This window comes from Limanda limanda, chromosome 6, assembly GCF_963576545.1.
Source record: "Limanda limanda chromosome 6, fLimLim1.1, whole genome shotgun sequence".
Lineage (NCBI taxonomy): Eukaryota > Metazoa > Chordata > Actinopteri > Pleuronectiformes > Pleuronectidae > Limanda > Limanda limanda.
The window spans coordinates 1,085,215-1,102,313 of record NC_083641.1 but is presented as its reverse complement, the minus strand read 5'-3'; the positions used below and the strand labels follow the sequence as shown (position 1 = coordinate 1,102,313).

Genomic DNA, 17,099 nt, shown 5'->3' with positions numbered 1-17,099 from the left:
ACATGGGTCAATCAACAACCCCTTAGATTTTGGTGCAGATTTAGACCAAGGGGCAGATCCAGGATTTTTTTTTTACTCTAAAATTGCTAGATTTAGTTATTTACTCATTTTCGACTTTTTCACCAATTTCTCAGGGAATATAATAGATCTTGGTGAAAAAAGTATTTGCGTTTTCTTTTTATAAATAGTTATAGTATAAAATATGAAACTTCAATCACATTTCTTCGTCATATAAGAAATCACATCTCTTACATGACGAAGGTTTGATAATGACACCTTTGGAATCATTTCCATTTTAATATATACTTTATAATGGCTGATATATTTGTATCACAAATTCATTAGTCCTTATAATGGCATCTGCACCCAGATATCCATATAAGTCAGACTCTATTAAAAATGGATACATTACAGATAAAAAGTAGTTTAAAAACTGTTTGTGGTAATAAAACGATATGTGGTGAGGTTTGACAACTCCTGATAAATAATCCATCTGTTCATATTTAAACACAGAATGTTTAGCAAATAAAGTAATAACAGCCTCCTGGCTGAAGCCACAGACCCCACAATATACCAATGGAAGGATAGAATTCAAGATATGTAGAGGATGGAACACTTGACTGCTCTATTACAACTGAAAACCAGGGCCGGGTCTAGGCAGGGGCAAGAGGGGGCCTGGCCCCCTCAAATAAATGTTGTGCCCCCTCAAACTAAATGCCAATTTATAATAATAATAATAATAATATAATAAAGCACAATGCCCCCTCAAGATTTGTGGCTGCCCCCTCATACATGCCTGTCTAGACCCGGCCCTGCTGAAAACAAAGGTATTCATAAACAACTGGTCCCCCTTTGCTCTACACTTCCATTTGATATGATAAGCAGTTTTTCCTTTTAAGCAATGGACATTTGCAGGCCATCCTCTTTCTCTTTCGGAATACTGTCTTTATGTAATGTAATTTGTGATGTACTGTGTGTGTGGACAATGTTAATGTGTAACTCAATTCTGATATGCCTGGATCCTGATGGCTTGGGCCAAAGACATCCATGGACAGTTAACCCCACTAGCCTAAGACTTGTACCCGTGGCACCTAATTTCATGTTAAAAATGATTGGATATGATGTACTGTATGACTGCATTTGATAAAAGGAAATAAAAAGAAATTTTAAAAAAACACAGAATGTTGCATTGTGAAAATTCATCACACTGAAATTAAAGTTTATAACTAGTTATTGGTTATATTGTACATTATGTTATTGATGAAGTTAATGCGATCTTATGTTAGAAGAGAATAGATGAATTTAGCATTCTGCGCTAATGAATGCCTGCTCATTGTGGGAACTGTTGGGTTCCTCTATCAATTTTAAGGTATTGACCTTATTATGTTGTGATTTAACGCTTAAAATTGTACTAAATTTTATAACTTTTATTTTAGTTCATTCATTTTTTGCCTGGATTTTTGTGAAGCCCTTTATTACCTTGTTTAGATAAGTGCTATACAAATAAAGTTATTATTATAACTGTGTGGATTACTTTTTGTATTAAACTAGGTTGGCGAGCCCAGCCTGTGACAGTTGACGCTGAGTGGACAACCATAGGATCAGTCCACAGAAGATGTGTGGCTAGCAACTTGCACACTATATACTCTACCCAGGTGGTATAAGGGAAGAATAAGTTTGTGAGAGAACTTGCAATACATACATTTATAGTGACAACTGAATTACTGGATCTCAAACTCCAAAAGGACTAAGTTTGTTGTTTTGTATTGTCTCCCACTGGTTGATATTTTCATTGGTCTTGTAAATATGTGGAGCACAACAGAAGAGTATTAGGGTCAGGCATACGGGGGAAATTATAGGAGGGAGTTTTTTCATTTTTTTTCACCACTGGGTTTATGCACAAAAAGAGAAAGATTTGTCTTGTTGATCAAATGGATGTGAGGTACAATTTCATAAATGTATCTGACATTCCGTTGAGGGGCTGTTTGTGTGAACGCAAATGTCTGAGTGAGAACCTTTGGACTTCCTGCAGGCTCTCTCCGTTTAGTCCCCTGGTATAAAGTCTGCAGAAAATCCAGAGGAGCTGATGTAAGAAGGCCGCAGAAGAACCTCTGCAGGATTCACCACAAGCAAGTGGGCGTGTTGATAGTGTTTCTGACAAGCAACAGACTCAAAGATTAAGAAAGAAAAACGAACAAATCTCTAGATAAAAAAGCAGAACCATGCATGTAGAAGATGTCAAGAGGTTTTGGTGATTAGTGCCGACGCTGGTGTTGATGTTGACATGAACGAAAACGTGATCTTCACAGTGAAAGTAATATGTTAATTCCGCCCTGAGCTTTCTGTGTTGTTGTGAATACATCTGAGCGGAGAAACTCCTGCTGCAATGTACTTTTGTGAAAGTCAAACTGCAGAATTCTACAGACGTCCTCCGGATGTCATTTCTACAAACGGCTATAAAGGGTGGGAAAGTGAGAACTGATCACAAGTTGTCACAGGGGAGATGATCATGATGTATGTTAGGCCCAGGTGAACGCACATACAGTTAGATTTAACACAGTCCATTGTGATCAGATCTCTTAGTGTGTCATTCCAGGAACGTTGTGTTAGTCACACAGACCTGGTGCTCTTGAGTTACTTTTCACTTTGAGCTGCAGAATTAGTCACGCGACTTTGAGGGTGTAGAGTACTAGAGGTCGCAGATTACAGATGTACTTATTTGTCTAGCAGAATAATTGTTATTCCATCGGGGAAAGACAGAGATTCGTGTCAATTGGGACTTCAACATAATGTCTAAATGGGGAAATAATTAGCAAACACAATAACGTGTATTAAGTGTTACTCTTTAAATAAGATTACAGCCTTGCAGCTTAGCTCCTTACATTAAAGTTAGCTTCTGATGGGCGGATCGCAGCTGGTGGTTCATGTGCATATACTCAGGACCCGGATGAAGCTCGTCGCCATCATTACTCCAGCCCAGCGCAGCGCTGCCGGTGGGGCGGAACACCACTCATCGACCCTGCTGGATTGTACGATCCTCCGACAGACCTGGCACGCCACCGTGTTTTTCACTAAGTGATTGCCAGTTTGATCATTTTCGCTTCGCTACCAGCATCCCAGACACAATGGACGAGAAAAGTGACCAAGTTTATTTGGCAAAGCTTGCCGAGCAGGCAGAGCGATATGACGGTAAGTCTCTTAGCGCTGGCTGCGAGTGGGACATGTTCGCAGCTGGTATTTTTTTCTCCATGCTAGCTAATGGTAACCGTGCAGTGTTCGGTAGCTGCTCACTGTTATCCAAGGCTAACAGCTAATGTGACTACGACCTCGGCGCTTGTTGTTCGTTGACATGACAAGGGACTAATTCACAGAATGATTCAATGGGACGTGAACAAAATGTCTAATTGAGGAGGTTGTTGGAGCTTTGGGGATTTCGCGCGATTGGGACTGAAAGTGGCTAACGTTAGCGGAGGGGATGTAACAAAATGGCGGATTACTGGAGCGTGAGCTGTCAGTAGTCGCCCCCCCACCCCCACTGCACCATGCTAGCTCTGTAGCGGAACATTTGAGCTACCGCTTCGCTTTGTTCCCTCAATCGGCACAAATGTTATCGTGCTGTTTATGTCACCATTCTAACAATTCAACAACCATCCGTTTTTTATCGTTTTTTTCCCGCAGACTGCCGAAAGCTAATTTAGACGCTAGCGAGGCGTTAGCTCCTTGACGCTAAGTGAGTTAGCAGTGAGTGGGAGGGCATCTGTGCACTTGGTGGGGTGTTCCCCTGAACACGGGCTGTACAGATCGATTGGAGAAAACCCTCCCGTCACACTGTCATACCATTACAGGCCGGACAGTGGCTGTTTTTAGACGCCGGCCTTTGCCCAGAAACGTGAAGTGAATGTGCCATGACTCATTCAAGGGATTTGGACCGAGTGTATTTACAGAGTGATTTAAACTGGCTATGTGGTATCCTGGCTGGAAATGAAGTCGTAGTCATATTGTTATACTGCCACGGGCTGTCCAGTGTTAACATTAATCCTGACACTCGGTAGATACATTTCTAAAGTCGTATACTGCGAAAAGGAATATAGGCCTCACACTGTGTTAAAGCAGAACAGCGAGTCTGCATATCTTGACCAGTTATTTATTATTTTAAGTGCAATGTATACCCTGCGATCTGAAATCAGTGCCTCATCCAGCATAATTACATCCTATAAAGAACATATAAATGATAGATTAAGGAAGTGAGGGGTTTATGTGGGTGTGTTTGCTTGGTTGATGAATAGGTGGAGGTTTCACTGACGAGGAAGCCACTTTAACATGTATTCTTATCACACCATATCATGTCACCTCTACCTCTTGCATATCATGCTAGTTACCAATAATCATCTTTAAGCATGACACACCTGACACATTTTTAAACAACCAACCAAAAAAACCCTCATGGGTTTGTGAAGCAGATATAATTGGCCTGCTGCAGGTTCCTTGAACATATCTGAATCTCTGTTTGTCTCCTGGGGGCTTGATGACACATCATAATAACGGATATGAGGATTCCTTTTGAATGTCGTCAGCTAGCATGTTGAGATAATAGACACCTTGATGTGCACTCTGAAGATACAGTGTGGAAATACAATATTTAAATAGCACAGTGCATAAATGCAATTTACTTATGTTTTCTTTACAGAGATGGTGACTTATATGAAGAACGTGGCGGGTATGAACGTGGAGCTCACAGTGGAAGAGAGGAACCTACTATCAGTGGCCTACAAGAATGTGATCGGAGCTCGGAGAGCATCCTGGAGGATAATCAGCAGTATCGAATCCAGGGAAGAGAGCAAGGGCTCAGAAGAGAAACTGAAGATGATCCGGGATTACAGGCAAACGGTAAAGCAGCCATTATTTAGACCGTCTTTCAGGAACAAATGAAGTTACCATGTCCCATTGTCCCCTCTATCTTTCTCATTTCAAAGCATTTCAGTTTTGCTTTACTGATGTTAAATCACTTACTCATATTAATAATGCACATCATGAGGCACCTACTGGACAGACTGCATCTGAGTCATAGTTGGCAAGTGGTGCACTCTTTTGCTTTTATGAAGGGAAACAAGAGCTGGCTATTATTATGGGAGAGGCCGGGCGTGTCAGAGAGATGGGAGAGGCAGTTAGACTGCAGTCAATGACCTAATGGGATTCAAAGATGAGTTATCCTGCTGCTGTAACTTTATTGGTTAGTAGTTCTCTAACTCCTGACACATTTCTTCATTGCTGCCACATTACCTGGTAAGCATTGAACAGCATTGAAATTTGATAAACAGGAATTAAATAATCAATCTACTAGCAGACTAGCAGAAATATGATTGCTGATAAAAACTGATCACAGCATTATAAAGAGTACCTGGCTGTAATGTTGTTGCAGGTTGGTGTATATGTTTATTGTAAAGCATCAGGAATGCCATTTAAAAGATATTTTGCAGTTTGAAATTCCACGGACTTCTTGACTTAAACTACTATAAAAAAAACTGATTTTTAAGTTGTGGCTGATCCGTGGAGCCCTGTAGAGGACACGTACAGCTAGAGAGGATGTCATATGTGAACAAATTAAGGCGCTTGCTGACAGTCCAACTTATAATTTGGATTATAACAATTTCTTCATTGACAAATGTATGATAAAAATAATGTTTTGCCTTTAGAATAATTTATTTTTTTGTCTTTGTTTGGTGGCAGGTTGAAACGGAGCTGAAGGCGATCTGTAATGATATTCTGGATGCACTGGAGAGGCACCTACTGCCCTCTGCTTTCATCGGAGAGTCTAAGGTCTTTTACAACAAAATGTAAGAGCTTTGTGGTCTTAATATTACTTAATAGCTGACTTCATGAATCCTCTCTATTCCTTACACATAATGTTGTACAAATATTGGGGCTTGCGTCCTTATTTGACATGTTTATATAGTTGAATTGGAAAAAACTGACAGCAAAACAAAGTCAGAATACTGGCAATATCAGGAAAGTTCAGACATTTTTGAAAGGAATGTGTTGTGTAAAGTGAATGCTCACAATGTCACAACTTGAACAGTTTGCTGCAAAGACCATCACAAAGCAACAATTTAAATCCAATATTGTCATGCACCACATAGTAATTTTTCCCCCTAAAACATTTGCAGGAAGGGTGACTACCACAGGTATCTGGCAGAGTTTGCAACTGGCAACGACAGAAAGGAAGCGGCAGAGAACAGCCTGGTGGCCTACAAAACAGCTACCGACCTAGCCATGTCCGAGCTGCCTCCCACCCACCCCATTCGCCTCGGCCTTGCCCTCAACTTCTCCGTCTTCTACTATGAGATCCTCAACTCGCCCGACCGTGCATGCAGGTCAGTTTTTTCAATACATTTTCTCTCTTGTATATCCTTAAGTTTGATTAACAATGTTAAAGCAGAGTAATCTGGGTACATATCAAAATGTCATCACAGGTTGTTTTTTTAAAGGATTCAAAGAGTCAGTGTACTGACAACAATCGTATAGGAACCATCTGATGATTTCAGTGTATCTTTCCTCATTAGTCTCAGTTGCAGTGCATTACTAAAGTTTTTTCTTCTGCCAAATCATATGTATTGTTCTGACAAGTGACGCTGAAGCTGTAAATGCTCTATTTGGAAAAAAAGTGTTCACCAAGTTGACCTTCATTTTTTATTGTATTACCACATTAACTCCAATGATGTTAATAGGCTTCGTTTGGACACCGATCAATTTAAACACGCTTTTTAACGTTTGTAAGACAAAATGGTTAATTATGTTAACATCCTGCTCAAATCACTATTCAGTGGCACCTTTGTTCACAGCCATTTCCCCTATTCATCTTTAAAACTGCTAGACATAGTTTTGAAGCCATCTGTGTAGCATCAGCTTTATGTTCACACATAAATGAATATAAAACTGGTACATGATATAGAATATGGCATAATATATTTAGTGTGGCAGATGTGCATAGTGCAGCTTGAAAAATAGCAGTTCAATCTTTAATATATAAACTTTTAAGCAAAATTCTCATAGGCATTTATTCAAATTTCTCATAACGCTGATCTGAACTCTTGAATCTGCTTGAATCTTTAAGTGTATATATAGTGATTTCAAAGTGCTGAATGTGCTTGCTCAGGTTGGCGAAGGCTGCATTTGATGACGCCATCGCAGAATTGGACACGCTGAATGAAGAAAGCTACAAGGACTCCACACTTATCATGCAGCTGTTACGTGACAACCTGACACTATGGACCTCAGATATGCAGGGAGAAGGTAAGAGGCTCATGCCATTGTGCCCAGTCATAAGACCTCTTGTTGTACATGATATACACTGACATATTCTCTGCACTGGCACTGTGTCAATCTGTCACTGTCTCTGATCAAGGTCTTTTTCAAGGACTAGGCCCTTGTTGATCAATTCACCCACACCTCACTCATCTCCTGTTGCACACCTAAACACGTTTGTACAGAATTTATAACATTGGTCAATAACTCCAAGCAGCCGATGAACTTGAGTCAGCAGTAATACAACACCCGTGCTTTGCTAGATTATAATATTGTGCTCTTTACCAGGAAGAGTAAGCCTTCTACTTGATTGTGGTAGTGTTGTCATCCGATGTCATGACTTAACTCTACTTGAATATTTATTAGTATTCTGTAGCTACCAAGCATATGAATTATATTTTGACACATCTGTCAAATAACTATAGCATCGATCTAAAAAGTTATCAAAATTGTAATTTTTTCATATAAATATCCCACTCTGACTTACAACTGTGTGCACAGACTTTGATTCTGACTTGGCTGTGACACTGCTTTGAACTAGACCCCTGTACAATTGAAGAAACTGGGTCTCTAGTTTTTTGTGTAATTTCTTTTTATCTATTATAAAATAAAGCAGATGTTTGGGCTTACCTGGCAATGCACATCCGCACCAAGCCATGGTGATCTGCCTGAAGGCAAATGTTTTCGTAGATACAATCTTGACATAATTGGAAAAATCAATAATGAAATAATGAGGATCAATGACTGTGAGAAGTGCAGCCCTGACCAAAAAGATAAATGGTTTGAATACACATCCAACCACCCAAGCTGTCAGTGCATGTATCATGCTGCTCACACTGCATGTCCATGTACGTAGTGCAGGATCCAGAGAGGCTGAAGTGTAATCAGCCATTAAGAGCAAAAACTCACCTAAGATCACCTGTTTCTCTACCTTGCAGCTTTATATTCTAGGGCTGAATGGTTTGAGGATGATATTGACAGAAATTAATTGAAAGAAAGAATATGTTACAAAACTACAGATTAATGAATGCAGCTGTTGTTGAGCACCTCCATAGAATTGTTCTTCCTGTTTAGGCAGGAGAAAAATAAACTTCAAAGTGCTCCTGAATAGTTTTCTTAAAAGCATTTAGCTCACATTTATGAAGATATATGCACAGTCGCATTCAAATCTGAAAATGTTTCTTTTGGACTGTCAACCCAAATGCTATTGTCTACAGTTTGGTACTACTTCTTTGTACTAGAGATCATGATTTCAGACCTTTTTTAAGGTTATTAGCTTGAATCAACTCTGCCCATCAGTTCTGACATTAGTCACCACCACTGTTGCTTTTTCATAACAAATCTTTGATAGCAAAAATGAAATCGGCTTCTTAAGCTACTTAATTCACCCAAAACTGAAAGAAATATACATAATGGTGTTTATAGTCATGAAAGCTGTGCACGACTGCAAGTTACAGCTTGTTAAAACAGTTAGTTATATACGTTGAAAAATTACCTTCTAGAATTAACATTTTTCAAAATAGGATTTTGATGCAAGGAAAACAAATTTGACTTATTCTTTCTCTTCCTCCGGTCATTCCACTAGTTTATATTTATTTCTCATCATCTCTCTTGTCTTTTTCTTATTCCTTCTGTTGTAGAGTCCTAAAGGAAACAAACCAGACTGTTCATTTCCCATGTTAACTGTACTTTGTAAGTGTTGCTTACCCAAGCCTTGCTGCGTGTGTGACTCACCTCTTTTTCCTCAACATGAATTAACTTGTGGTAAAATAATGTAGTGCACTCATCTGTTGCTTTGTCGCTCACTCATTCATTGGATCTTCGGTCTACCCACCACAGTCAGTTGAAACTCTTTCTTGACTAGGGCTGCCACCCAATAGTTGACTTAATGTTGGTCTAGAGGCCGATTTATACTCGGCTTTTTACGCACGCACGCACGCGAGAGACGCAACACGCCCCTTGGCTTGCGTGCGTCAGCCAATTTTTCTAACTATACAACAAAGCGACGCGAGCCTCACGCAGCCCGCAAGGCTTGTGATTGGTCTGCTTACTACATCCCGTCTGGAGTCGCATTTCCGGTTTCATGCCCGGAAACTGCGGAAACCACGGAAGATTTAGAAGAATGAATATGGACCAAAATAGAAGAGCACTTGGCAGAAAAGATCCGAAACTATGACCACTAGTATAACCCGTCACTGACCGGCGGATTTGTCCGCCAGAAAAAGGCTCTAAGGAGCCGCCGAGGCGATGTCAATAAACGTGTGCCACACACGAAGAAGAGCCGACTTCAACATAAAACATTACTCCGGCTAGTGGTCTGGCGGTGAATTGCGTTGCAACACGCGCAACCATGAAGGAACTATAAACCAAAACGAGTCCGTAGAAGCTGCGTGCGTAAAAAACAACTATAATTCGGCCTTCAGTCGACCAAGGTTTAATCGGTCATTTGGTGGAAGATGGGAAAAACATTAAACTCCTGGAAGTGGAAACGCTCAATTAGCACGGACAGACATTGTTTACTTGGCGGTTCCCTGCGGTTATTAGATAATTAAGTTCGGGGGTATCCAGGAAATCCAAAATGTAGGATTAATTTCCAGAAGTTTAACCCTGAGTCGTGACATCCTGCAAACTCTGGAGGCAAACTTTGTTGTCTAATGTTAGCCAATTAGCATGGCATCACGTTAACTTTAGATAGCATAGATAAATGTGGTCGTTGGCATGAATGCATTGTGCATATGCTGTGTTGGTGTTAAAAATTCAGAAGTAGCGTGATGTATCGAAAATAAGTCAACAAAATGCACAGTATCCTTGTTGGTTCTTCCATCACTTTCAGACTCATCAGTGCTTCGGTCTCATTAACAAGCAGCTAGTCTTTACTTGCTTTATGCTTGTGCCTGTAAAAGTAACATTTTAATGACTTATCATCACCATTTCCCTCTAACAATATTACATGTAACATTCTTCCTCATCCCTGACACGCAAACTCTTCTGATGCCCCCTTAAATTTTTCAAATTAAAATCAACTGAAGGCTTGAACTAACAACTACTTCACTACAATAAATCTTTGCTGGGGGGCAGTCCTGCTCATGAGAGTGTAGGTAGTTCCACTCACTGTTCACTTAGTTACCTATTAAACCTGTATGCACATTAAGCAGCCGAGGTTTGGCATGGTAGACTGCACACTCTCTACACTGTACAAATTTAAATACTTTCTGACCACAGTTAAAGGGATAGTTCACCCAAAAATGAAAATTCACTCATTAATTCCTCACCACTATGCAGATGGAGTTTAGATTTTTTTCACTTTTTGATCACTTTTTTTAAACACTACTTGAATGAGTGAGTGTGACACACACTAGTGAAATTTGTGTTTGGGTTCAGCATGTATTTTGGTCATATGACAGCTTAGTAGAGAGTTGATTTACAGATGAAGATTCCTCAATGAAATCCTCTTGTATTATGTGTTGGATAGCGCTCAAAATCTCAGTCTCAATTTGGCTGTGGCTGAGTTCTTGGAGCCTTATTTAGAAGAGAGTGCTTATCGAATATTTCTACAATACAATCATTTTTCATAATTATGCTTAGGGATGCACCGATCCGCGTTTTTCACCTCCGATACCGATATCTGAGGTTTAGTATCGGCCGATACCTATTAAACAGTCGGTTCCCCTGGTCCGCACCAGTTCTGAGTCAGCTGCTAGGCGCCAGCCGAGGCGCACCGCCTCGGCTGGCGCCGAGGCGACTCATACACGACTCTTTGTGCCTTAAAAAGGCACAAAGAGTCGTGTATGGAAGTATTTTGCGTTTGACGCCGGGTTTACACCGGACACGGAAGCAACGCCGCCGCTCCGCGCTAATCCTTAGCGCGCCGGCACATGGTTGTTTACACCGGAAGCTGAAGCGGCGCATGGGAGTGGATGGGAGCCAGTTGTTATTTAAGGCTTGGTGCTGCGCTTACGAGTCGCTTTGGCGTCGCTTCAGCGTCCGGTGTAAACCCGGCGTGAGGCAGATGTATCATTTAATGCATAACGTGTCTCACAACAAAGCGTCACTCACATGCGACCGCAACTACCGTATAACCCTCAGTATATGCGCAGCGCAAGCACATTGAATTACCGTATATGACATTTACAACATCCAAATAATGCACTTTTTTTTTACCGTGGTATCGAAATTGGCATCGAGAATCGTGTTATTTTACTGGTATTGGCACCGACTACTGAATTTTTGGTATCGTGACACCCCTAGTCCAGAGTCGTCGCCGGTGCGGAAGGCGGGCCGTCGGAGGGGACCGGGTACGGCGGTCGGCAGCGGCGGCGACTCTGGACGCGTGTCGGGCCCTTCTCGGGGATCACCTCAGCTACGTCGCCCGCTGGGGGCCCCTCCGGCGGACACCACCCCGCGGTCCCAAGAAAATGAGAAAAAGCCCCCCGCACCAGCGACGCCGTGAGGCGCCACCGGACCCCCCCAGTGTGCTGTTAAACTCATAAGTGACACGGGGGAGCTGATCCTTTCGCTCGCTGCATTTTGTAAACACGGCGTGTTGCTTGCGTATGACGTCACTCACAGCGCACAGCATAGAATTACACTGAATAGATCCGCCGATATGGATCGGCCCATTGTCACCGATACCCGATCTAGAAATTTCTTCAATATCGGTACTGATACAAATATCGGATCGGTGCATCCCTAATTATGCTCCACCTAGCACAAGGCTACTGATGTGCTAATGCATCAGTACCTGTGATATCTATATGCATGTTGTGTGTTTGGTTCATAATGCCTCCCCATACACACATGTGTACCACCCCAGCCCTTTACCTTCTTCTACACTGTCTCACATAATTCAGGAGTCAGGAGCTTGCTAGCCTGTGGTTCAGTTTCAGCAACGTTTTCTAGCAGCCAACAGTAGCTTGACACATCAGAGACAAGGGCGGAGCAAACCAGAAGGGCATTTACATTGTGGTTGACCGCCTCTGACTAGGGCATTCTGTGATTGGTTAAAAGGGCGTGGTTTGTTCAGACACTTAAGAAGGAAGTATCTTTGCAGTGCTCTCAGGCTGTGCAATGACAGCTCCTCTACACATAAAGATATGTTGTATTTTGAAAAATTCCAATGTACTGCATCTTCAGGTAAAAAATTGAAATGTCTTCACCATTTACATACTATAGAAATGCAACTTAAATATCAGTCAGTGGTATAAACCCTGTTGTCTCGGCAAAAAAAATCCTCTTGTGGCTCAGAAAAGGCTTAAACAGAAATCAAGGGGGAGATACGAATGAAATGCTGGTTTGGCTACAAGCCCCTTTTTCCCCCGGTTTTAAATGATAGTAATAGGTATTTAGCTCTTTTCATTAAAAAAAGTTAATAATAGCCTTGACATTTTGCTCGTTTCCAAACTGGATATTTTTGTTTTCACGGAGTTCATCGGGCTTTGTACCGAACATAAAGCCTGTCTGCCTCTCACTCACTGTTGACAGTAGAAGCCTTGTTTTAAACTGAGCAGTCACAATCTGACGACAGTGATTTGTTTATTTTTAACCGTGTTGTTTCTCCACCAGGTGAAGAACAGAATAAAGAGGTACTGCAAGACGTAGAGGACGAGGCCCAGTGAGACTATGCCACCAACAGCCAACAACTTGAGACCCTTCCCTCACCACCTCACACTCCTCATCCCTCCTACTTCATCCCCCCCTCTCAAATTCACCTTCCTCCTCTCCTTCCCCTTTTTTCCTTTCTTCCACCTCTGCAGTTCCGTGGCCCAGCAGAGCTACGGAGTTAAGCTGGTTTATTTTTCTCTTCTTTTTTATTTTTATATTAGCCCTTACATCATTCAAGTAAATACCACTTAATTGAGACAGGAAATACAATGTTAGACAGACAAAGATAATAAGAATCCCCTTTTTTTTTTGTCCTGGTACAAGCAGTTCTGAGATGTTATCTTTGTTTTCGTTGTATTTTTGTTTTTTGTTTTTGCTTTTTCCTCAATATTTTTATCAGTTGCTGGATGTATTGAGATTTTTTTCTTAATGTAATTACAGAAATTAACTTTTATTACTGATAATGTTGACTATTAGTTATGGGAGCTATTTTATCTCTGTTTTTCGTGAAATGTCGAATGCGATCATCTTTTTTTATGGGTAATTTGAAAACTGCAAGTGCCCTTTGTGTTAACTTAGGTTTTCAGTGGAAGTTGGCAAAATTCGCGATATCCATGTGGGGCAAAGAAGTGCTGAACTTTTACACCATAGTGATTCTGTCATGTTTTTGTAGTTGTCCTTGGACTGTACCTTGTGCTGAAATACTGTAACTGTGCAAACATGCTGAATCTCTGAAGGTCGACTTGCGGCTAGCTGGTGGTTTTAATTTTCAAAACTTGGGAGATTTCTCACTTGTGTAAAAGACAAGTCTCAATTTGGCCCTGCTCCTCGACAGAGAGCTTTAAAATCAAGATAGTCAGCGCTTGCATGCGTTAACACATCTCTGCTGCTTCTCCCCTACTCTTCACTAAAGCTCCTCTTGGTCCAGAGGTTATTTTTTTCTTTTGTTTCCTTTGTTTCTCTTCTTGTTTTGCTTCATTATGTGTAACTTGGAGCTGATTTGTACTACTGGATATCTGACTGGAGCCACAGACAGGGAATCTGTATTGTTCTTACTGAAACACAGCATGGAATTAACATTAAACAATCTAAATTAAACATTACAAACTGACTGGTTGCTTTAATTTTGTTTATATGCCTTTAGAAGACTGATTTTGCTGCTTATCTTGTCTTATGTGAACAGATATAATCCAGGGAACAATTTCTTTTAACATGGTCAGGACTAAAGTAAAGGGGAATCTTGCTTTTCTTGTTGAAGCTTCTGCCAGATAGAATTTGCATCAAAATAAACTGCGTTTGATGAGTAACTCGCAGGTGTTTGTTCACAATTCAAAGACCGTTGTTAGTGTCTCTTTTCTTCACCACAAAAGCAGACAGACCTTAACAACGTTGCCACACAGAGCAGATGTTGCTGCTCGATTCTGAGTTGGCAACTGTGAGCATAATCATAAATTTATATGGTCTATTTATAGGTTTTGAGAGACAAATGCAATCCTACTGCCTGCGGTTTTGCTGCCACAGTGGCCTGCTACTGTGTGACTAGCTGATGGAAGTGATGGTCAGAAGTGGAGTGACTTACACAAGTATTTAACTAGCAGGCAGCTCAGGTTAACCCCTTACAATAGATATCACTACTACTTTGTCAGGAATCTTTCCATGTGGCTGAAAAAAACCTGATTATTAGTTTGAATATGTCATAATTATAATGGGTGGTATGTGTGCTCATCCACCTTAAACTCATACATGTTCATTCCGAAAGTACCAGGAGGCCTTAACCTTTGCCTCCCCACTTTCATTTTCTTGTAACCTCTGCAGCAGTTGCATGCTATTCTACTGTTACATCCCCTGTAATAACAGCCTGAGCTCAGAGCTGAGCCTAAATTTAGACTCACAGGTGAAAACGGGTGAACTTGTTAGGCAGACAAACCGAGAGCAAGTCAAAGGGACTTCCTGTCTGCAGTGGGACCAGCTTCAGCCCATAGATGGCTGAAAATAAAAAACAATTGATAATGATACATGTGGGGGGTGGTCTGCAGGTTTATTAAGAGTAATGATGAAGAAGACGACTCCACTTCTTCCTCGTACATTTATGAGAGGAGACAAGACTTTCCTCTGACAGGATGGTTGTACAGCAGCCCTTCAAGCACCCTCTGCAGGTCAAGTCTGACACACACAACAAGGGGGAGTTTCCCACAGATCACAGCCTCGAAGACGTCAACCTGATGACTATAAATTGGTGCAGTGAGATCTGGGTGGAGTCAGTCATCTGTCACTCAGAGGGTCCAAATGTGCAGGAGGAGCAGGTAGAAAGAAATTATGCTGTAACCAGCTCCATCCATTTGCATCCATATAATTCTAGCCAGTACATTAGTGTTAATCAGTTGGACTCATTCATGAATTCATCTGTCATAAATTCATTGATTAGAATCAAGCCTTCATTGTAAGAGAAAGCAGTCAAATTAAATTAGAGGTGCTACTTCTGAAAAAACAGTGCAGATTAATAAGAAGTTTAAAATAATGAAAAATATGAAGACAAACCAGTTAATACAAGATAAATACTGTAAATATAAGAGTCGCTATAGCTATTGGTTAGTAGTTTAGTGTTCTGATGAACCAGGGGGAGAATCTGTTCTTGAGTCTATTTGTTCCAGTTCCACAATCCATCTACTGGTGCTACTTGGAAACGTTTTCAGTAATGAACCCAAGGTCATAGGGTTTTTCGGGTCTTTGATAAGCAGACACTCTCGCCTGGGCGACCCAGCCGGGGTGGATCAGCCCCCGACTTGTGTCCAATTGGCTACACCACAGATCCCCCCTCCGGATCCACAACCATCCTGAGGTGTTTTCTGCAGCCTCCAGGATGCTATTTGTGGCTGCAATTCCTTTTACTCCAAGGAGTTTCAGTGTCTTTATTAGAAAGTGGCAGGCAAAGCCCCAGCGGGTATTCAATCCATTGGTCCTGCATTCTGCGACGAGATGGCTGTACTTTGCCCTCTTAAGTTCATTGTCTTCTTCGATCCGGTCTCCAGGGGACGGTTAGTTCCATCGGTACGACTTGCTTTGTAGACTCCGATGTTAACACTATGTCTGGGCGGTGCGACATGGTTGCAATTTTTTCTGGGAACTTGGAGTTGCCAGTCCATTGCGTGCCAAGAAGTCCTTTTGTAGGGGTAGGCTGATGGTGCGCCTTCTCCCCAGCACTGATGAACGTGATGGACTTTTTGGGGGCGTGCTGGTTCTTGTTGCTTTGGATCGCAGTGCTGATTGTGTCTGACAAGAACCTTAGGACCTGGCCATGGCGCCAGCCGCCAAGGCCTTCGGACAGCGGCTCCATACCATATTAGAATGTTGCAATATTAACTGACATCCTGGCATAATCATTGCCAGACTATAAGGAGAAGGCTGAAATAACAGGGATCACAAATTACACTGAAAGTGAGTTCTACCAGGACCAGGATTGATTTCTGTGCCTTGGTTTGTTGTAAAGTGATGAAAAAACAATTAATGTCAGTCTGAAATACATCCAGAATGTCCCTAAATACAGAGCTCTGCCAAGGCACTGATAATTCACTGAATCTGTATTAATTTTTTGTATCCACACCAAATTGCACACACTTATAAATATCAGTCCCCCAAACATCTTACATTTTTTTCATCAAAATCCATGAATTGTTCACTACAAAAATCTCCAAAAACGTAAAAAAATTAGATTCCTGTACCCACACCAACATTTTACAGATTCTTCCCTGACTCATACTGTATTCCATGGTAATTTGTCAAGTAGTCTTACAAACAAATAGTAATAATATTATAAAAATAAGCTCCTTGGCTCAATCAACATTTTAGGTTTAAGTGTCAGACAGGATCCCAGTACAAGTTAGGGTCACATGACTATAGAATAAATCTCAGATCACACATTAGACTCCTTTGTTTAAAGAAATGCAGTAAAAGCATGGTGATCTGCCTGCATAATGACAGATTGCACCAGACATTCAGGCACAACAACATTACCTCCTTATCTATCACACATCTTTATTTGATCAACATTTCCAGTCGACTTTCAGCTTTGTGATTAAATTTCTCTGCTCAGTATCATCACATTAACACCATAGCAGGAGCTCTTCTTGCCTTTCACGTGTAACCCCCCCTCGCTTTCCCCCCTGTGCTTCCACTACTGTGACTACTGATTTTATATC

At 41.2% G+C, this 17,099-nt stretch overlaps 1 protein-coding gene across 1 annotated transcript; it reads left to right on the top strand.

Moving 5' to 3' along the window:
* The first annotated feature begins 2,951 nt into the window (after positions 1-2,951).
* ywhae1 (tyrosine 3-monooxygenase/tryptophan 5-monooxygenase activation protein, epsilon polypeptide 1) lies at positions 2,952-14,010 on the top strand. Its single transcript, XM_061072813.1, has 6 exons — positions 2,952-3,189; positions 4,688-4,887; positions 5,728-5,834; positions 6,165-6,371; positions 7,154-7,290; positions 12,865-14,010. Exons 1-6 carry the CDS (start codon positions 3,126-3,128, stop codon positions 12,915-12,917), a joined length of 768 nt encoding a protein of 255 aa, XP_060928796.1. The 5' UTR covers positions 2,952-3,125; the 3' UTR covers positions 12,918-14,010.
* The last annotated feature ends 3,089 nt before the right edge of the window (positions 14,011-17,099 follow it).